The sequence below is a fragment of the Sinocyclocheilus anshuiensis genome, unplaced genomic scaffold (genome assembly GCF_001515605.1).
Source record: "Sinocyclocheilus anshuiensis isolate Anshui unplaced genomic scaffold, SAMN03320099.WGS_v1.1 scaffold774, whole genome shotgun sequence".
NCBI lineage: Eukaryota > Metazoa > Chordata > Actinopteri > Cypriniformes > Cyprinidae > Sinocyclocheilus > Sinocyclocheilus anshuiensis.
Window position 1 is genome coordinate 308,472 of NW_015542393.1, and position 22,605 is coordinate 331,076.

The 22,605-nt window shown below is 40.3% G+C and overlaps 1 protein-coding gene across 1 annotated transcript in view; it reads right to left on the reverse strand.

The window, feature by feature from the left end:
• The window catches only part of LOC107692811 (protocadherin-1-like), a 181,373-nt gene extending 160,382 nt beyond the window's left edge, over positions 1-20,991 (reverse strand). The window contains exons 1-3 of the mRNA XM_016492013.1: positions 20,928-20,991; positions 11,568-12,402; positions 6,935-9,118 (exon numbers count right to left, since the gene is read on the reverse strand). Of these exons, the coding sequence (XP_016347499.1) occupies positions 6,935-9,118; positions 11,568-12,392 (3,009 nt within the window). The 5' untranslated portion in view covers positions 12,393-12,402; positions 20,928-20,991. The remainder of the gene's footprint in view (positions 1-6,934; positions 9,119-11,567; positions 12,403-20,927) is intronic.
• Positions 20,992-22,605: the final 1,614 nt, after the last annotated feature.

The following is a 22,605-nucleotide window of genomic DNA, read 5'->3' on the forward strand; positions in this document are numbered from 1 at the left end:
CTGCAGTTGCACAGGCAAAGAGTGCAGTCACCGCACAGCACACGACACCTCGCCCAGAAACAATGACAGCCCACAAGAGTAAAGTGACGGGGGAGAGAACAAGAGAGAGGGAGATAAAGAGAAACATTTTATGCACTGCTTGGGCCTTTATCAACTTGAGAAAGACCCCAGAGGACAACTTTATATGCTCAGTTCATAGCTCAGAATACCTGATGGAGGTAAGCTTTGTCTTAAATGTAACTTAATCCCTACATATCCTCAGTAGGAATAAAACCAGAAGCATTTCACACAGTAGGTGACACAAGCTATGCTGGGGAAAAGAAATATATATTTTATTTTAAAAATATATTTACAATAATTAAATAAATAATGTAATTTACACCCACTACTCCAGTCTTCAGTGTCACATAATCCTTTAGAAATCATCCTAATATGCTCATTTGATGCTCAAGAAACATTTCATGGCTTTTGGTCAACTACTATTCAAAATCTTGGGGTAAGTAAGATTTAAAATAAAGCAATAAAGATGCATTAAATTAAAAGTGACAATATAGACATTTAAAATGCTACAAAACCTTTCTATTTCAAATAAATGCTGTTCTTTCTATTCATCAAAGAATCCTAAAAAAAATAAAAAAAATAAAGAATCCTAAAACAATTAATAAATCAAAGTATCAATGTTTTCAGAAATTATAAAAATAAGAACCCTTATTAATAATTGGGCACCAAATCAGCATGATTTCTAAAGGATTATGTGAAACTGAAGACTGTAATAATTACTGCTGCAAATTCAGCATTGCCATCACAGGAATAAATACAATTTTAAAATATATTAAAATAGAAAATAGTTATTTTAAATGGTAATAATATTTCACATGAACATGGTGAACTTCTTTCAAAAACATTTTAAAAATCTACACGCAGTACTAAAATCTTAATTATTCCTATTTTTTTATATCTGCATATCGTTTAAACCAGCTTAAACTGCTTTGATGGTCTTTACTAGTTTATTATGGTCTCCCAGCCTGACAAAGCTGGTGATAATCTGATTTTTGCAGGCCAGACCAGCTGAAACGTGCCCACAACCCCTTTAAAACTGGCCAAAAGACAAGTTTAGGCTGGTTTAGGTATAGGGAAGTAAGAGTATCCACATTAATTATATAGTTCTACATAATAGCTAAAAAAATAGACTTTTAAGTATATGACAAGAAATGTTTGAGTTCAGATTGAGACTTACCAAATCTGATGTCAGTTTGAGACATTTATAAGACATTTTCTCTAGAGGAAACACATGTGTGATTAGGGGCTTTTCTGTCTCTAACAAAAAACACTGAAATTGCAAAAAGATACGTTTCTAACTTAGAAAATCTGGCATCTCCATTTATCTCCATCCAGCTGCCCTGAAGGCTAACCGGAAATATTTCCCAATTAGCATGTCCTAACACACTAATCAGAGACCATTAAAATAGTTGTACACATATGCCCCGAGAGAGCCATATGGCTGCATATGAGGCCTCATCCTAACCAAGCAACTATTGACAGTCAGCTAGTTCTTTAACATTGACCACATAGTTGAACTTTGCTAATACTTATCATTAGATCAGCTCAGATTATCTAGATAATGGAGCTAAATGAGAGCTAATGTGTTCGACCTTGATGTCGGGTTGTAGTGTGAGCCCAGAGACAGGCTCCTTAATGAGAGAGGCTCTGACAGGGAACATCAGAGTTCCACATAGAGGAACCTTTGTGTTCCTGCTTACCTTTGTGCATGCGTGTCCCCTTATCTTTCCCCGAGAACTGGAAGGGCTTGCGCACGTGCCTTCGCTGTGACTCACAAACACACTAGCAAGGCTAGAGTAATTTTCCTTCACTGAGTGATTTGTACTCTCAGGAATTCACTGATTACAGAGAGGTAAAAAGACTCCTTTGTGTGTGCGTCAAAATGGCCATCTACCTGTCTGCCACTGTTGTCCCAGATTTAAGCCCACAGGACGGGCGACGCATCCTGTGAAACAAGTACAGCAGTAACATAGAGGCGCTAAGGGCCCACAATTTTAAGCAACGTAATAAGTGACATCTTCATGGTATTACACCATTTAAAATTTAGTAGTAGGGCACAACAAGCCTAAAAAAAGCATGCTATGAAAGGCCCTGGCAGCTAATTAAAATATTACAACAGTGTGTCATGGGCCAACACAAACAAAAAGACAAGCTTAACTATGTGTCTCATTAAGTTCACACCTCAAACACTATTGAGAAGTGAAGTAACAGGGCTATCCACAACTAATTCCTTTCTTTCCTAAAAAAAAAAAAGCTTTCAAACCTCAAATGGCAGTGTCCTTTCTTTCTTCTTTCCTTCCTTCCATTTCATTATTTTCCTCTCAGTAAAACTCAGGGAATGGCAATGCACTGACACTGATGCCACTGTCACTTCCTTGCACTTCTTTTCTCTTTTCCTTCCTTCCCTACCTCAACAAAACCTGAAGGAAAGCTCAAAACACAAGAAATGTCACTGTCACTTCCTTCCTTCTTCCCTTCCTACAACAAAACTCAAAAGATTTGGCACAGTGACAGAAATGGCCAGTTCCACAATGGCTATGAAACCCCATTTCTGCCACATATGGAGAAAAAAAAACTGCTTTGGTAAATTTATGATTTACTTTTGGTATTTATAAGATGAAAAGTCAAAATTGAGGTAATTAGTCGTAATTATCATATAAAATAACTGACAAGTCAAATATTTTGTCATAATTATGACTTTTATCTCATAATTGACTTACATAATCTCATTGACTCATTATCTCATAGTATTTCATAATTTCGACTTAATGTTATAACATTCGGCATAACGTTTATCTCAGATTCCACATTCATCCATACATCTCTATGTATGTCAATTTTGATTTGTCATCTTGTAATTATGACTTAGTATCTCAATTTCAACTTTCTACATCATGATTATGATTACCAAATGATGGCTTTTTCTTATGTGGCAGAAATAGTATAACAAAAGCATGTAAAATAGTTGATATGCAAAGAGCATGGGCAATTTAGTGGCATCACATCAATCGGTGTAATTTCCCCCGTGAAATGCACAAAAAAAGATGCTATCAGTCTGGGGCTTCTTGCTGGTGTTAAGAGACAGCAAAGCTAATGATTCTCCATCTTATCTATGTGTCAAAAAAGTCAAGTCAAGGTGGGAGAAGGGAGGAAAAAGGGCCATCATCACAATTAACAGCTCTTTATTTTAATTAGCCTTGCATTGTCAAAGACAACACCTGAATAATGCAAATTAAGCTTTTTGTTTAATATTCATTCAGAGTTCCTTTGAAACAATTTTGTTTTCCTCTTTTCTCCCCTCAGCTATGTTCTCTCCTGATGAATCACGATTATTACTGGTGAGTTTGTTCCACCTGATTAACCGCTAAGCAATGGTAGGCACTTATTTGCTTATTTAAAGGAGAGAAAGGTGGACAGACTGCTGAGATAGAGATACTACTGAAGCCATGGACTGCTAAAGGGTGACTTAACTTAAGGCTACTGTACCGCAGCTTGGACCACAGAACTGTTTTACTTCATTGACTTCACACTTCACTAAAATAGATTCTCGCTCTGTAACGGTTAGTCACAAGACCACACTACACGTGAGAGAAAAAGGGACACAACTGAGAAGAAATGGACAGCTTCTTGTTTTATCTTCCAACTCTTGTTTTCCTAAACCATGGAAACATAAAAGGACTGACATCAAACCGACATCCACTCAAATTGACATTTACTAATTCGCAATCACGCTCCGACTGAAGTTTCTACACCCAGGAGAAGTGAGTGGAGGCTAAACAAGCACACTAAGCTGAAACTCTTATGAAAGTGTGCTAGAATTTAAAAATATGATATTCCATTCCAAACACTGTATAGAAATTAAATGCTATGCATGCATACACATACAGGAACTGGTTTAAGGCTGCATTATCCCCTTCTTTGGATTTATGTTGTTCAGAGAAAATCACAGGGACAATGAAAAACTTAAGGTACAGTAGAGTGTAATATTCAATACAAGTGGATTTTCATGAAAAGGATGATAAAGTGGACAGTACTAGCCGATGACAGGAGGGAATGTGACCAAATGTACGAATAAATGGCCCGTTTCTTCCATTAACATGAAGCACCATGAACTGAGTACATGGAATGGTGTAAAATGACAGATTTGTTTTTTCGACCACCTTTATCTTTTTTTCTCTTTATCGCGTCTTCTTTCTATTAATCCCTCTATGATCCCTCCCATTCTCTCTTTTTCTCTGTCTCCCCGCACCTGCACTCAGAACAGTCTGTGAGTCAGCATACAACACACACTGGTCAGTCCGTTGCCATGACAATGGTGCAAGCTGAGGGCAAAATCGACAGCTTTTAAGAAGCGCAGACGCGGCTAGAATTTAAATGGTCGGCAGTGGCAGGGAAGGCTGTGTGTGTGTACTGTATGTGTGTGTGTGTGTGTGTGTGTGTGTGTGTGTGTCTTTTTTTGGGCCCAGATTAGCTGCCGGCATACAACAAGCCAATCGAATAGTACAAAAAACCTAACAAGACCTCTGACAACCATCCCTTGATCCTATTCCTCAAATCTAAAGATGGGACCCAAAAAGGGCTTTGATTGACAGGACCAGTACAAAACACCTCACTTTCCTCTAGGGTCATTCGGATAGGCCAAGTCTGCACTGCTCAAATCCGCTTAGAACATGATTTTGTTCTCGTGATGTGCAGCATGAATTAAAAAACAAACAAACAAAAAATAGATGAAATACAAAAAAAAAAAATTAATGCATTTGTAAAGCTCAGTGCCTCAGTGTTTGGCTCGATCCCAGAGGAGCAATGCTGTAAATGTGTCATATTAATTGTTAAGACGTGGATCACATAAGACTGACATTTTTGCATTTTGTGAACACTATAAAACTAAACAGGCTGAATAGTAAACCAAAATCAATCAATTTGTCTAGCTATCAACATAGGGAGCTTAAAATAATAGCTACGGTAATGCAAGCTCATCAACCTGTGCTCACTGGTACCAAGAGAATTTACAATAGTTTTTGAAGTAGACATGTTTATGGTCTCGGTTAGTAAGTAAAAAGTGAAAAATGTATAAGAATGGCAATGTCATACATAAAAATGGGAATATGGAAATGAAATACTGTACCTTAAGAATTAATGTCCCCTGGTGAGTAATTGTAATGCACTGTTTCTGTTTAACATTAAATCCACAATATAACACCTTCACAAAAGTTTTATTGAAAGCCAACTTGCTTTACTTAAAAAATACAAAATACAAATTGCAAATCAACAGAAACAAAATAGCACATGACAGAAATTAAACAGAAATGGGGATGTCTGCAGCTTTAAATACAGTTCCAAAGATGATATACACTCCTCACAGAACGGAAACGGTCGTATTCAACTTGTCTGTGTGCTGCGTTATGTGTAAACTAGCTGCTCCTGCAGGACATCCTTTTAACATTGCATCTTTCCAGAATAACATCACAAGTGATTATTGCTTTAAATATGGACACATATCACTTAGAACCAGACTTCAAATGTACAAAATGGAGGATTGAACCAGTATGAAAGCAGCTGAGATCTAATATCTATCTGGTTGGTTCTATTTGCACATCTGATATTAAGAAAAGTTTGGTGTGTTAAGAATTAATTAAGCAAATTATTCTATATAAAGCTATTTAGGTTGTTCATCGCCAATTTGCAATAGAACAAAAAAAACAAATAAGGGATGAACACACACACACGCACTCTCACACACACACACACACACACACACACACACACATAGCTGGTTATTAACATTCACAATATACAACTTGCATTTAAAAAAAAAATAATAATAACTTTTCAATGATTGTCTCCAAAAGTTTGCTAATACAGTCCAAGATAAATGGTACTCATTTTTGATTTTCTTGTTCAGTACTAGAGAAAAGTACTAGAGAAAGGTGATTAAGTTTTAATGTCAATTAGCTTTCTATTTACAGTGAATGTGACATTATTCACAGCCTGGTAGAAATTCCGCAGTTAATAATTCAACAATGTTCAATGGCACACTCTGTCGTCTACAGCTGATCATAAATCTAAATTAAGCCATTCCACTTAGTTGTGTACATAACAAAAAGAAGGCACTCTTTGCATGTGCAATCAGTGAAGCTTGAGAAAGAACAAGGGAAATACCGCCACTAATCTGTAGGGTCTTAGACATTTTTCAATGCCCACCAAAATGGGCCATGGAAAAATTCAAATATGTTCAGCTTACTTTTCCAACCTTCCTGTGTATTTTAACTTACTCAGTGCACAGTTTTCTTTTTTATATACAAAAAATGATGTGAATGTTTTGCTTTTTAGAATCATTTTGACAAATTAACAATTGTGCAATTACCTAAAGCTAGCCTAACAAAATATATGAAAACAATAACGGCTATTATTTGTTGTCTTTTAGAGTAAAACTCAAACAAATAAGGCACATCTCTCTGGTCAGAAGGTTATTATATCACAAAAATGTGTTTCAAGGGATATTGAAAGCAGGTCTGTTAATCTATTGGGGGGCAGCAATAAACACTGTGCAAATGAAAATGACCCTTATAAAGAAAATAAAAAGATAAATAAGACTGTGTAGGATTGTCTCCTTCATGTAAATGAGTAGTAATTAAATTAAGTAAAAAAAAAAAAGGGTCGACAAATAAAAGAATCAGATCTTTCAATGATGTGCGTGGTTTGTGATCAGTGCCGCTTTTGTTTGACATTCATTCAGTTCCAGCCCCTAATACATGCCATTAGTCCACACAATGTTGCTGCGATACCCGTTGCTGTGATACCCTGTGCTGTGGTACCCCGGGCTTTGGTACCCTGTGCTGTGGTACCCTGCCATGCTTTCGAAGTCGTCTCCTACCTGTTTGGTGCTATATTTTGAAGAGTTGGCCTTGTAGCTGTAATCCGAATACTGGTCTGAGCCTGTTGAGTTGTTGTCCCCGGTTCCTACAAAGGTGTTGGTTGCTGGCAGGTCCTGCACTGCCTGATGTTTCTTTGAGGCAGAAGGTGACTGAGGTTGGAGCTGAATGGATGGCAGAGGAGAATTAGACCGGTAGTGTCTCCCTAGGTCTGGGCTCCCAGGGGGGTAGTTGAGCGGCAGGTGAATCCTAGGGCTATCGTTGACGCTATCATTCATGAGGCTGAACTTTAGGCCTTTCTGAAGACTCCCCCCCTCATCCTCTTCAGATGGGTTGGTAGGCTTTGGAGCTTTGCTTTTCTTTATCTTCTTGTTCTTGTTGCTCTTAGGTCCTGGTTTGGGGGCATAGAGGTCTTTGGTCTCCTTCTTGCCTGCCTGGTAGCCACTTTTATTCTCCTTTAGCACGACATGCCTGATGATCATAGCCACTGCAATGATTAGAATGACCACACAAAAGCCACCCAAGACTGCAAAAATAATGTTACTATGCGGGTCTCGAGAATAATCAGGATCTCCTGCAATGTCCATTTCAAGTGGCGTATAAAGACTGTGTCCAACAAGTCCTTCGATGTGGGAGACATTGCCGATGGTCTCATTGACATAGATGTGAACCAGTGCAGTCGTATGGCGTGGTGGCATGCCTTTGTCCTTAACTTTTACTACCAGACGGTGGAGACCAATGTGTTTGGATGTGAACTCTTTAGCCAACGTAATCTCACCTTCTAAAGAGATGCGGAACAATCCATGCGGGTTGCCCCCTACTATACTGAAATCCAGCTCTGAATTTAAACCGATGTCAATGTCCTCTGCCTCAACACTTTCTACATGGGTTTCTGGGCTGGTGCGGGGATCCAAGAACTTGTATGAAGAGTTTGAGGGCTTGGTGACGTATGGAGCATTGTCATTCTCATCAAGAACATTAATGGTAATGCCAACGTAGGAAGAACGTGGTGGATCACCTCCGTCAACGGCTTTAAGTCGGAAACTGTAGGTGCTCTCCTTTTCCCTGTCAAAGGAAATAGTCGAAAGTATAGTGTACGTTCCATTTTGAATCATAAACTTGCCATTGTCTGGTTCTACAGAAAGTTGAACACGAGCATTCTCGCCCTCGTCGCGATCATTGACTGTTACCATTCCAACAGGACTAAGGGGCGGCATGTTTTCTTGGACTGAAAAGCTGTAACCATTAAGCATAAATTTAGGGTCATTGTCATTCCTGTCGAGCACCTTAACAACAACAGTGGCAGTTCCTCTTAAGCTTGGTACACCTTTATCAGCTGCTGCCACTAGAAATTGATAGTGATTTAATTGTTCACGGTCCAACTGGCTCATGACACGCACTTCTCCTGTGTTAGGGTTAATTTCAAAGAGCCCCTCAGGGACTGATCCACCAGTGATACTGTATGTCAGCTCCGCATTAGTCCCGCTGTCGGCATCTGTGGCTACCACATCCAGAACCTTGTCACCTGGCTGGTTCTCCTCAGCAAATTCTACCTCGTACAAAGAAGGCGAGAAGACTGGGGAGTTGTCATTCATGTCTGTCACTTGCACCTTCAGGGAATTTGTGCTGGATAGTGCAGGGTTGCCAGAGTCCACTGCCACAATTTCAATCCTGTAGTCTTTGATCCGTTCATAGTCCAGTAGCATGGTTGTCTGGAGGAAGTACTTCCTCTTGCGGTCGTTGCCTGTTTCGCTAGCTGGTCGCAGCTGGAATGGGACATCCCCTGCGACCACACAGGTCACAACTGCATTTTCACCTTCATCATGATCTGATACCTCCACCAGAGCCACAGCTGTGCCTACAGGCATGTCCTCCGATATGTTAGCGACACCATCTTCATGAGTCACAAGGCCAATGCCCCGGATCCTGATGGAGGGTGCATTGTCATTCTGGTCCTTCACTGTAATAGTCACAAGGGCTTTGGAGCTCTTTGATTGTGGACCATTGTCTTTAGCTTGGACGTAGAACTTGAGCATGCTAATCTCTTCACGATCCACCAAGCCTTTGACGAAAATGGTGCCCGTGTTGCGGTCAATGCTGAGGAGCCTCTGAACAGTTGGTGATGCCTGGTGGAGGCTGTAGGTCACCTCTCCATTGGGTCCCATATCAGAGTCATTGGCCTTCACCTGAAACAATACATCACAAAGTGAAACTAAGCAAAGCACTGAAAAATTAATTTACAAAAACAGATGATATAATCACAGGTTTAAATATCAGTGTCAATACAGGGATTAAAATGCTTGGTCAGGACCATCATAAACAGATAAAGATGACTGTAAGCAGCAATGAATTACCAACAATATTAACAACAATATGTTTTACACACTTAAAAAAGACCCAAAGATCATCCAAGAACTACATCAGACTAATTAATAAATTAACTGAATTTTCCTGGAATTTAAAATAAAGCACACCTCATTTGATTCCAGAAAACAGATTGTGCTTTCACTAAGTAGTAATACCATGATGAATGGGAATTGATTGTTATTAAATGTTCAATATATAGGAAGAGACATGAGAAATGCACTTTCTCAGGGGGTTAAATATGATTAGGTTGTGTTTTGTGTTAAGTTAAATTTTCCAAAATTAGCAGTAGTTTGCTAGATGAAGTTAATTTGAGTCTTGGCACAGATTTCTACATATTTTTTGTGGTCTATCGCGAACCTGGGAATAATTTTAAACAGCTCTAAATCGAAGTGTGGCTTGATTAAAGCTTTCAAGCAATCAAGATTCCCTTGTTCCTGCTACATCCTCTCCTCTTTCCGTCCTTGGCTGTGTACGAAACATGCATGGTGTTTCAGTCCATGTATTACAGAGAACAGCCTTAATCTGAAGCAGTCATAAGATTATTCATGGTGCTTAAATTATTATTACTCTACATGAGTCACTCCGTTTCATCCTCCATACTAACTGGGAATTCATTTAATTTAAAGTATTTAAAGAGCATTTCTCTGAACAAGCTGAAACACTCCATCAACATTTACAACCCTCTGAAATCACAAAATTAAGCTGTTTTAATACCACTACTGCTTATTTACTTTGGCTTCAAAGGATGCTTATGAGGACTGAGAGGAAAATAAAGTCTCCTGACATGCTCTTTGAATACAACTTGGTTGCATGGATTAATTGTTGACTGAGAGATTAACGGTCATTAATAAAAAAAATTGCCTGGACACTTGCTTTAGATTGATCTTGGAAAGCTTCCAGCCTTCACAGCTATCCTAATCTTAGCAGTGCTTTCGTTTCCACAATTCAACATGTAATTCTCACCACCAGTCAATACTTCTCTCCTGTTTTGTAAAGCTTGTGTTTAAAGGAACCGTGAGTGATCAATCGATTGCCTGTGAAAATATGATTTGGCTTTCCCATTTTTTCTGCTTTAACCCTGTTGTGTGGGAATTGAGGCTAAAGCCCATCGGGATAACTGAGATTTCCATTTACAAGAGCTTGTCAGCCTCTGTCTGTGGGGCTTGAGTGCACTTCTATTGCCAAGCTGTCAAATCAGCTCCTCTATAACTTAGTGCTCAGTTTAAAGGTTTAGCATATTACTTGCTTACAGGTGAGTTTACTGAGACACTTGTGTCACAACCTTATAAGAGAGGGAAGTGTACATGTGCAGTCTAATTATATTTATTTGATGTATTGAATTTTAATTGAATTTACCCGTTAATCAGAGCTCTTTCTTTATATTCACTAAACATTTATGTTGATATATCTTTTTACTTTATTCATATTTTATATAATAATAAACATTAAATATACATAAATAGTCATTGTATAAAAGTATTCAATTAAAATATAATAATAATTATAAGAAGAATTTACGATGACTCTAACAGGCATTTTCATGCAACATGATGTCACGAATCCTGTCCATGAACTTCTGTCCGCTTGCTACCAGAGGTCGCCCTCCCATTATATTGACTTTCACATTACACAGACTGTTGCATGTCACTCTGGACTACATTTCCCATCATTCATTGCACTGATTACACACACAGCTGCAAACAATCAAACACCCTACATAAGCCATGAACTTCTTCTTTCTCACTGCCCAGTATTGTTTGCAAATATCGCTACGTTAGTGATAGCAACGTTATGGAGCCCTTTACCTAGTCAAGTATTTGTTCCTAGTTCTAGTCTAGTCTTGTCTCGTTGTGTTATCTGGTTGCCTGATTCTCTGCCTTGGATTTCTCTCACCTTGTCGTTTGGACTCTGTTTGCCCCTTTAATGAACTATTGCCTGTTTGTGGACTACCCGTTTGCCTTGCCCTCTGGATTACGTTTGCCGATCGAAGACCCCCGCCTGCCCTAGGAATACTATTTGCCTTGCCTGTGATGGACCTGTGTTGTTATCTGACCCTTGCCCGTTTTTTGACCACACCTTTGTAATAAAGCCTTGCACATGGATCCGCACGTCTCATGTTCTGATTACTCCGTAACACATGACTTACAATGCAGTCAAAGTATATATATAATGTTCCTGTATATGACATAACCTTAGCATTGCTAGCATCATGTTATTACATTTGTTTAGTTTTAGATAGAAAGTATGACTAAAAAATAGATTACTTACTTGTAGAACAGAATGACCCACTGGGCTGTTTTCTGGGAGCTCACCCTCGTAGTGTGACTTCTCAAATTTGGGCACATTGTCATTGGCATCTGTAATGGTGATCCTGAGCAGGGCGCTACTCTGGCGGGGTGGAGAGCCACCATCAACCACTTTTATGTTGAGGTCATATGAATCTCGCTGCTCTCTATCCAGGTTTCCCAAAACAATGAGTTGTGGCAATTTCTCATCTGAGTCTTGCGCCACCTGCAGGCTGAAAAGGTTGGCAGCTTCAGGGCCAGTCGTTAGCGCGTAATCGGCAATGCCATTGCTTCCAGAATCCCTGTCGGTGGCCACAGGAATTGCGAAAAGCACACCCACGTGCGTGTTCTCCGGGATCGACAATGTCAAGACAGGTGAAGAGAACTGTGGAGTGTTGTCGTTCTCATCCAAGATCTCGATGCGGCCTTCAATGAGCCGAGGTCCTGTTCCTTTCATTAGGTCTGTAATAGACACCTCAAATTCTAGGAAACAAGGATCGCCCTCAAAAAGGTTGCGACAGTCCTTGAGAGTCTCACGATCGATCGGGATCTCCGTAGTGTAGATGTCCCCTGTTTTTCCATCCACACGGAGGAAAGGAGCGCCCACCTCGAGTTTGTAAAGGTGACCGGTGTCTGGCAAGCCCTGGTCAGATGCCAAGCTGCCAATCAGTGTGTTAGGCGGCTGCTCCTCGGTCACCTGGTAGATGATGGTGCTGACTACATCTGCAGAGCAACAGAGGAGAAGGAAAATCCACACTAGCATGGCACTCCACCGTGACCACATCTCACTGGCACTCTGGCACATCATCAGTCTGTTGCTGCAAAAGATCAAGCAAACAAACAAACAAATTAGATTAGAGAAACATTCATTCTTCAGGCACAATCCTTCAAAGTCTCTGACAGTGCCAAGAAGCCTGTAACGCGATGGCAGCCACAGTTTTATGGTACTGATTCCCGGGGATTTATGATTGATTGTCCCTTCATGTGTTGTAAACCTCTCCTTTTTAGAGGCAGTGAATGTGTCACAAACAGTTACTTGTGTTTGACCTTCATTCTGCAAACTTAATTTCTTGTCTAATTAATAAACACAACATATGCCCGTATTCCTTAGAGATGCATTGGCTGACTGACCCTATGAGAGGAGGAAGCTAGCAGACAAGTGATGTCCATTCAAATAATGCTGTCACTCTGCTTGATCTACCTTTCCTAAGCTATTGATAAACTGCCTCAGCTCTCATTTCCAGAATCATGCCTGGGGTCAATGAAAAGGTGAAAACCACCACAAAATCAACCAAACATGATTCTTTTTCCTCATCTCCCAGAGCCTTATGCATTATTTTCAGTCCGCGTGAACCGGAAGTTGCGACTGACTTTACTTCCGCATTGTGATGTGCTTCCGAGACAAACGGAATATTGAATGAGAAAAACAGAGGGTGTGGCTTGTCTTTTTTTCTACTGCGAACTGATTGAATGTAGTAAAGTAGGCCTTTCATTCAGAACAATACTGACAGTTGGAGGGGCGTTTTTAAGGATGTTATGCTCAAGCCCAAGCCATCAAACTGACGTCATCAGAGAAGGTCCGTCATATCAGAGGGGAGGTGCATTTTCAGATTTGGATTAATGATTATGAAGGCAAACATTTTTTTTTTTTTGTGGATTGACTTGCACGGATGAATTGTACACCACAAAAATAGCAGTGTGCGCAAACAAAATAATATAGTCAATTTTGATTCTTTAATTCTTTAATTGTTTGTTATTTTAGTTACCTTAGGTCAATTCTCCCTCTTTTCTAAAAGCTGTAACTTATTCTGTAGTAAAATTAAATTCAAAAACAGTGAAAACTAAAAACTGAACTAAAATAAATGATTAATAATAATTAGTTATTTTAATAATAAATATAAACCATATAAAACAATGTTACAAATGTTACAAAAAGTAGGAAAAGAAACCAAAAGCATGGTTTCTTGAACACAGTGTCACATGTGAATCTTCCATTTCCTGTCTGAGTATTTAAGTTACTGAACACATGTTAGAAGAGTGTGGCTTTCTAATCTTCCAGTGCCACTTCAGCTGATAGCTATTCACAGCAAATGGCTCCCAATTTGTGGCAACATCACACAACCACAGGGAGGTAAAAGACGGGTCTATAGAGTGTGTCTTGACAACAGCCCCCCTCCTGCCACTTCACCAAACATTAACAACCTCAGCGTGACATACTGCAAAAGAACACGAAAAAGAAAAATCAAATAAATAAATCAGATTCTGTTTAATCCATCACGTTTAAGGTCATGTTACTTTGATGCTTCCCGCTGTGGTAATCGCAGACCCCTATAACATATGTGGAATGTTATCCCACCATGCTCCCCATGGCTAATGAGGCAGGGCTGCTAGATTACTGTCCAGAAGAGACAAACACCTCAACTCGACCCAGCGGTGAACCAATGGGGGATGTGAAAGCGCTGCCACCAGTTACATTCTGCCTGTGAATACCAAGCCTAAAGAATCAAAATCAGTTTTTAAATGTCACCTTCCATGAGGTTGAAAAAAAAATAATTGTATAACTTTAAGACCACAAATATACAAAGAAAAATGACTGTCAGCATATTGGGGCAGCCATTTGGGGACTAAAAGGAAGTGACTTCTTCCATACACTCATCAGTATTGATTGTTTGTAGTAGTTTAGTGCATGTACCATTCAATATTTTTCCATTAGCAGACACATGACATAGCGAGCCTTTCATAAACAGATTGCAAAGAAAAAAAAATAACGTGTGGTTAGAGCAACGAAAAAATGGCTAAGGTAACTGCAACAAGCACACACCACCTCACACACTCCACCAATTCATGGGAAAGGCAGTTTTAATATACACAAATTAGACACCAGTGACTACAAACACACTCGCACAACTGCAGCCACAAGGCAACGACACTGTAGGGAGAACAATGCACTAATGAGGCTGAAATGAAGGGTGGGATGTGTGACCCTGATCACACATATGATGAGAGCTTGACTCATTTATTACTAATTTCACAGTCTAATTCTGAATCTGTCGAGACAGAAGACTCTGACACACTTTCATGTGGCTAATTAAATAGCGTAGAAAGCAAAGGGGGCTGGAGAGGTGAAAAATACCTCACCTTTAAAGCAATGTATCTCTCATTGTGGTTTTGAACGACCATCTTATGGAGTTGGCATTTCACAGTGATGCGTCAGAGTCTCTGCTGAAGGTGTGTGTTGAAATTTTTACCGTGTGTTGATGAAAAAAAGGTCACCGAAAATGCAGGGCAGGGACCTCAAACGCACTGGGTCAAGGATTAACCGGGCTGAAAAAATTGGCACTAAAATGCTATTTGTTTAAACAAAAAGGACAAGATCTATATATATAAACTAAACCAAAACATCCCATCTTCATCGCGAAAAGTCAACAAAGCTCAAAAACATTCTCGCAACATGAAAAGCATGTGAATCTGTTTGTTGAGATGAAGGGTTTAAAAAGCTCTCACGACATTCGCTCTCAAGGGCCCGGCGTAAAGAGTCTGTGTTAAGGGTCACTGTACACTGGGAACCCTAATGTGGGCTGTAGACATCCTTTCCCACACTCTTCTATGAATATGAACACACGTTTGCTCACATATGTATGCCCCATACATCTGTGGGTGTGTAAAACGTACACACAAGATCTAAAAACAACCACAGAAAAGGAATGTCAGTGAGTGTTTGTGAGCAGACGCTCGGGCAAATGGAAAATCTTAGAGAAAAACATGAAGGTCATAAAAAAGAAAAACAGCTGAACATGTTTGAGTATATGAAATTTAAGGGTGGCAATGACTCAAGCCCAATTTATACTTCTGTATCGAACCTAGGCCGTAGCCTACGCATAGATGCACACCCTACGCCGTAGCCTGACATGCACCTCTCCAAAAATCTAACAGCGTGTCAATTTTACGCGGACCGCAAGCGCTGTGATTGGTCTGCTAGAACCCCTCCCTCCGTATGTATTTGAGTTTTGTGTATGTTTATGTGCACTTTAATATATTTTAATGTTACACCTTCTTATATAAAAAACAAACAAAGCAAAGAACAAGTGTCTTATCATTTATTATACTACATAGCATTATACATCAGTACAGGTGCATCTCAATAAATTAGAATGTCGTGGAAAAGTTCATTTATTTCAGTAATTCAACTCAAATTGTGAAACTCGTGTATTAAATAAATTCAATGCACACAGACTGAAGTAGTTTAAGTTTGTATTTCATTTGGAAGACAAACAATGTTGATCTGCCGTGGTACAAGTCATTGTGGAGATTGAAAGAATGCAATCTTCTCCTGTTCTGTTGTTGTCTCCTTTTTGTAGTTTTAAATAATGATTTAATGATTTGATATTTATTTGCCGCCGTCACGGCTATAATGCTTCTCCGACGAGCCGCTTCTTCTTCGGCTTTTGCCGTGGTACTGCGGGTTACACCAGCAACATGCCCGTGGACACTGCAGACTAGCGGTTTGCATGTGTACTGCACGTCGACGCGGACAACGACGCAGAAGCATAAATTAAAACTGACGCATAGCCTACGGCGTAAAGGCTACGGCATAGGTCCGACGCAGAAGTATAAATTGGGCTTCAGGCTTTCGGCTAAGAACTCTCCATTGTAATGGAAATGCGTAAGTGCATATGAGTGGTGTGCCTTAACGGCAGCAACATTTACAAAACACATGAGGCCCTAACAGAGTCAAATCAAGCACTGCTACCTAGCAGACAGCTTTCCTTTCAGTTGCAGAGTTAGCACTTAGCCTTCACAAAGGTACACAAAAAGCCTAGCTATTACAATGACAATAGGCCGTCGGTGGGGCTTTTCTTCATCTACGAACTTTGATTGTCATCATTACATGGTCAGAAAGGCGATTTATGACAGGCCCTAAATCAACACACCCCGTCCACCTCTCTAATAATGTCTTCAAATGCACCATCGTCGAGCTGCAGCTAAGATCTCCTCGCAGGGAGACAGGCGTCGCCAGAGTGCGGTATTTATGACTACTGTCATAATCCTATGAGAATTTATGCTCGGTTCTCAGGCAGTGTAGCCTAATTCATATTGTACTGCTGTATATAAGCTGGATGTCATTAATATAATCAATAGCTGTGAGCGCAAAGGAAAGTGTGAATCGGCGTTCCCCCTATGGAGTCTCACCATTGGCTCTTTACAGATTATTCACAGTACATTTCGCCAGAATTTTCACATCAGCTTTAGGGGGAATGCAGTTTCCCTCTCATTTCATGTCTGCAAAAAACACATTATTCATTTCACACCTGGTCTCTTGTAACAAAACCTCCTACAGCTCTCTGTCTTTCTCTTTCATTTGCACACCATCCTTTTATGCCATCCCGTGCCCTTTCAGATATGCGCTCATATATATACTGTCGAGAAGGCCATTGTGTTGTTGCGCAGGGTGAGGTTAACAGATTTAACGGGCTAATTACTATTCTAAAGCCTCCCCCGCTGACATGCTTTAAAATTGTGGTATGATTTTCTCTCTCCCTCACTCTCACTGTCTCGCTCTCCTTCTTTCCTCTTTAGAGACTTGTAATGAGGAATTTATCATTGTACCAATGCTCACCCTTCCTTTGCCAGCAAAAAAAACCCCTTGGGAATATGAGGATGGCATACCTCTGCCAAGACACCCCCCCCAGGTGGCATCCAGCTCAGCATGAAACAGCAAGGTGATTCTGGGGAACATAAAGCAATAAAAGCATTTACGTAACCGCCGTGGCAGGAGTCAGATTCCTGGACGAGACACAGCAGTGGCACTGCGTCATGGTAACACACTCAGGCAATGATTGTTTTAACCCCTCCCCATTCCAGTTTCAATGTGATAATTAAAGGATTAAATTAAAGCGGTGACATTTATGAGGGTTCAGGAGTCAGCTCTTGTCTGAAGCCAGGAGAATGATTGACTCAGAAGGAAGTGTGAGTGCAGCATCTGTCCTAGGTTAATGGTTAACTCATTCGGCTCAACTGACATTTTAGTGTGCACCTGAAGTGCGTATACGAGAAATATAGCATAAAAGCAGAATATTTATTTGCTTACGGTTACACGAGGTAAGCCGATAGACTCACCAATTGAATAATGTTGCCGATTAATCAGCAAGGAGATCGAAAAAGTGTGTACTGACCTGTGAATAAAATACATTCATATTTGCTCATTCTCATGGAGACCACATAAATGAATCCTCCTGAAACCACATAAATGAGCTAAAATGTAGTTCAGTAGGCAATAAACACTAACCAACCACATCCTAAATACTGAGTGCGTCAATACTTCGATGCCACAGCCAATGAGTTGAGTTCACGTGAGCTTTTGTCCTCGGCTGCAGCCATCTAGGCTCTATGGGCCACCAGCTCCACGGCGTTCAGTGACCTGTTCTGGATGGGTGGTCCAAGGCCCCCCTCCCAGCCAAGTGCGAGGCACAGAGGATTACTTTAATTATTTAATTCAGCCATTGTGGGGCCAGATTAGTCTGCGCCCACTTTCAGATGAGATGAACTGCTGACCCGCTGCTGTCTACCAGGCTGTTACACAGAGAGAGCTGGCCAGTCACAAGGCTGGCACGCAGACTCTCACACACCATTACACATGGCTAAACACACACACACACACACACACACACACACACACACACACACACAGAGAAAACATAGACAAAGACGGGAGGACTGCTGCTAATATTATGGGTTAAACAGACCAAGAGGTTGTAATAAAATTAGTGAAATAGGTTTTATTTTACTTGATATATATGTATTACTTTTGTAATGCTGTCAAAATGGGAAGGAAGAAGCTCAACACTGGTTGACTGCTTGTTATTTAGTTGTTTTGACCAATAGACAATTATTTTCCATGAACATTATAAATGCACATTATATTAACTAATTAAACTTAATCTTTATATATATAGTTGAAGGATTCTAGATGTTGCCTTACAAGAAATGAAACCGAATAAATTTGTTTGCATTATTTCCTACAGTAAAACAAACCCATAAGCACAGAAATGCTGAAATGTATCATTTTAGGTTGGTTTTGTCAGCTGGAAATTGTCATTACACAATAAGTGGAAAAATTAGCTAATTAAACTAATAATGTATACATGGGCATATTAATCAAGAAGGAAAAAAAAAAAAGAAGCCTGTCACAGTAAAGACTAGAAACAACTTCAAGGAAGCAACTCATAACCTTTGAGTCTGCTCATTTGGGTACTGTAATGTGTATTTCATTTAGTCAAATCTACATGTGATTTCTAACAAGACCCATTTTAAAAACATTTACACTCGGTTACTTGGCATTTGAACGTTGAAGTTTCGGTCCATTCAAACGGCAAATGTGTGTGCAAGAGGAGTCTCATTCCCTCCCGTTTCTCTGGACTCTCATACTCGGTGTGGAGCGTTTACGTCCATCAAGTTTAAGGGCTGGTTATAATTAAAAGCTTTTTAACTTTTAATAGGAATCTCCATGTAATAATAACAAGACGGTAGATATATGGCTGACAGAGAACGTTAACTAACAGTAGTAAAGTTGTATAGCCCATTTGTGAAACGTAAATCTATAATAAACTGATAAAACATGATAGCATTTATGTTTTGTCAACGTACCGTCCGAAAGGCTCAGCGGTCTGCTGTTGCTATGGTTTCCTCCTCAGACATCACGATTTCTGTTCGTGAGCGCCTATTTATTAGGTGAAAATACAAGCCCACTAATTTGTAACTTTTGTGGTTACTTAAAATCTCACTGAAACGTTGGGAGTTACATGTAAAAACTTTGGTTTTGACTTCCTTAGAAAGTACAAGTCTTTATAGGGGGCCAGCCACCCCCATTCCATGAATTCAATTCGCATTCGCCTATAACTGCCCAGGTTGAGGGACGAATACAGTTTCAGTAGCCTACATTAAAGACATGGAGGGGGGGATAACATAACGTGTTTATAATATCCACAGATCAATAATCTACCGGAACGGCACGATAATCTTGCTCAAGTGCTGGTGTGCTTGTGCTGATCGATGATTGCGGAAAGGAAATGACTTTTACCTGCGGATGAATGCGCTCCGAGTTAGACCAGGTCATTTGCAAGCCATTGCGGGCTGCTGTACAATTTTATATCCGGCTGAACGCTTTGCCTACAAATGAACCACAGAAAGAATCGAGATGTCCGATCACAGCTGGGTGGAATGAAGTTGAAGCCTTCCCTGTGTTTTCACACCTGTTTCTCTCAGCCGGACCAGACGAACAGGTTTAAAAGCAACCCGACGACGGGAGCGGCCAGAAAGACCGGATTCCGCTGTTGTGACAGGCATGCTTTGTTCATTAACGATTACTGGTGACTGGTACCAGGAAAGATACTAGTGCATCTCGTGAAATGTTGACTAGCCGACATTCTGCGGGTAAAGTTAACCGCAGAAATTTTAAACGCAGTGAGATGGAAACGTAGGGCTAGCCTATATGAGAAATGCGCAAAACGAGAGCAACAGGTGTTGTGGGAGCGAGGAATAACCAAAGATAGCAAACTTAAGGGTTTATCCATAAAAGCTCACAAAATGTATACAGATTCATTATTCTGTCTACTATAAACAGTGCTTACAAGCGTCGAACAAGTTTACATGCAATAAGCGCAGTTCCTGTGAGGGTTTCCTGTCAGATGTGTTTTTTTTTCTCATCTATAATGCGCTCGTTCTCGGGCGCACTGGAAAATGTTGAATATTTCATATTAGAGCGAGGTATCGATTAAAATCTACGCGAAGATGCACTGACCGGCACTTGAGCTACATGAAGATGTTAGGCTATATCTGTGGATCCATGGGGTCAAGGGCTTATTTTCTATATGTGGCAATGTAATAGCAAGCGTGGATTAGCAATCCACCGGAGCACTCGGTTTCATGTAGAAAAATCAATAGCAGTAGTGTAGGGAAAACATGTCACATGTGAGCTAATCAGCTCTGAGGACAATCGAGGGCGATGTTAACGTGAGATATCGATAAATTCTTGATATTTAAACTGAGGCGTGCAGCCCTTCACAGTTATCTGCTCGGCGTTTATTATAATGAAAACTCAAATAATCACGCAACTTTGTGACAGCACTCCGTCAAATTATTTTATACGTCTGTCGTAATTATGATTTACATAAATGCACAGAAACAAACACAGGCTGCCTCTCGCTATAAAAAAAAGTATCTCTACATGGCTCCTATTGTAACCTCATTACGGACAACATGAGAGCGCACACATTGGTAAGACGAGCAAATGTGCAAATGTATAAATATCAATAGCAAAAAATAAAAAATAAAACATCTCATATACCTTAATGGATAGCTACTCCTCTCCGTTGTAGCTACTCTTGACCGATGGGGTCGGACCGAGTGCCGCTTTCCCTTTGCACGCCACAAATCAAGCGCTTTGGATATCCAAAATTCAGCACCACCGCAATCCTGTCGATACAAAACAGCACCCTTGTCCGCTGTCAGCTCTCTTGGTTTTCCGTAAAATTCCTCTTTTTAACACGGAGGGTCCGCTAGAACTGTAGCAAAAAGTGTCACGTCAGAAAATAACAGCGCGCAACTTGGCTGATGGTGGTTACGCACATCAGAGAGAAGTGTCCTCTCTTTGCGCACTAAAGGAAACCCCGAACCAGCGCTACTCCAGACCGGGCTCACAGCATCCCGACACCTCCAATTCCACACGACAACATCCGTCAAAACTTAGACCTTCAGTCAACAACTGTCTGTGCATAAAAGTGAAAACAGAAAAATCTTCCAAGGCAATGTCCGGTAGCGTCCAGTGCGCGTGCTCTCATCATCAGTTCACTATTCAGTGTTACTGAAGACGCCGGTGCTCGGGCTTTTGCTGCAGCTCACCGCGCGCTTGTATACTGTGGATAGCCTATGTGAGAGTGAAGGGATTTCCGACCGATTGCGCTCTCGCTCTCCCCCTCTCTTTCCCACTCGCTCGCTCAGTCCCTCATACAAGAACATCATTTTGAATCGTCGAGGGCGGAGCTTTGGAAGACGTGCTTCTGTGGACTCCACAACAAAACCTCATTCGTATGTACCCAAACATTACCAAGTGCCAGTGCTGCCATATCCGCTTATTATAAGCGAATATGCCTGTTTTGTCATTGTGAGCAGTCGCAAGTTGGTGATCCAGAACACAGTAGGGTTTTGGCTAAAGTGTGACAAACTAGGCTACTAACTGAAGCTGTCAAGTATCTACATTTACAGTTTGAGCCATGCGTGCTCTTCGTGGGTTCCATATCCAAATATGAATACTTCCCCACTTTAGTATATGTAAATGAGCATGATGTCCAAAAAGCAGAAGCCTATTATTGAAATAGTGAAGAATACTCAAATGACAGCTGTGAAAAACTATGAAAGTGGTAAGGGTAGCCTACTTGTTTAACAACACCAAAAGTAAATTGTGTTTGTGACTGTTGTTATTACACACTAGGTCAAAGAACACAGGGGTCAAAGGACAATGACAACATGGTGAATGTATTATGGCAATGTATTTATACCTAGGCTACTACAAACAGAATGTGCTTCATCAACAGCCAACAAGTACATACCACTGATGAACCATTGGGATTCAAGCAGCGATTTGAATTGTATATGCAAAATTATTTATTCTTTATTTTGTATTTATTATTATTATTATTAGTAGTAGTAGTATTATTGTAATTTGGAAATGGTTTTAATTAGACCCACACATTTTGGTGAGGGATGTAACTTGGTACTTGCCTGTTTCTCTTCTGTAATCTGGTAACACTGCCAAGAGGGATACCTCCTAAACTTCGCATGCAGAAAAAAAAACCTTCGGGATGCGTCTCACAACCACAGAGAAAAAACGGTTATTTCCGTCCCCTTTTCAACCCGTGTCACGCTGCGCGCACATCCCTCGTGCATGTGCTATCTTCCTCATACATACACCTTATCTGAAAGACATTTTTATGAAGAATAAAAATTATATTACCATAACTTCTGCC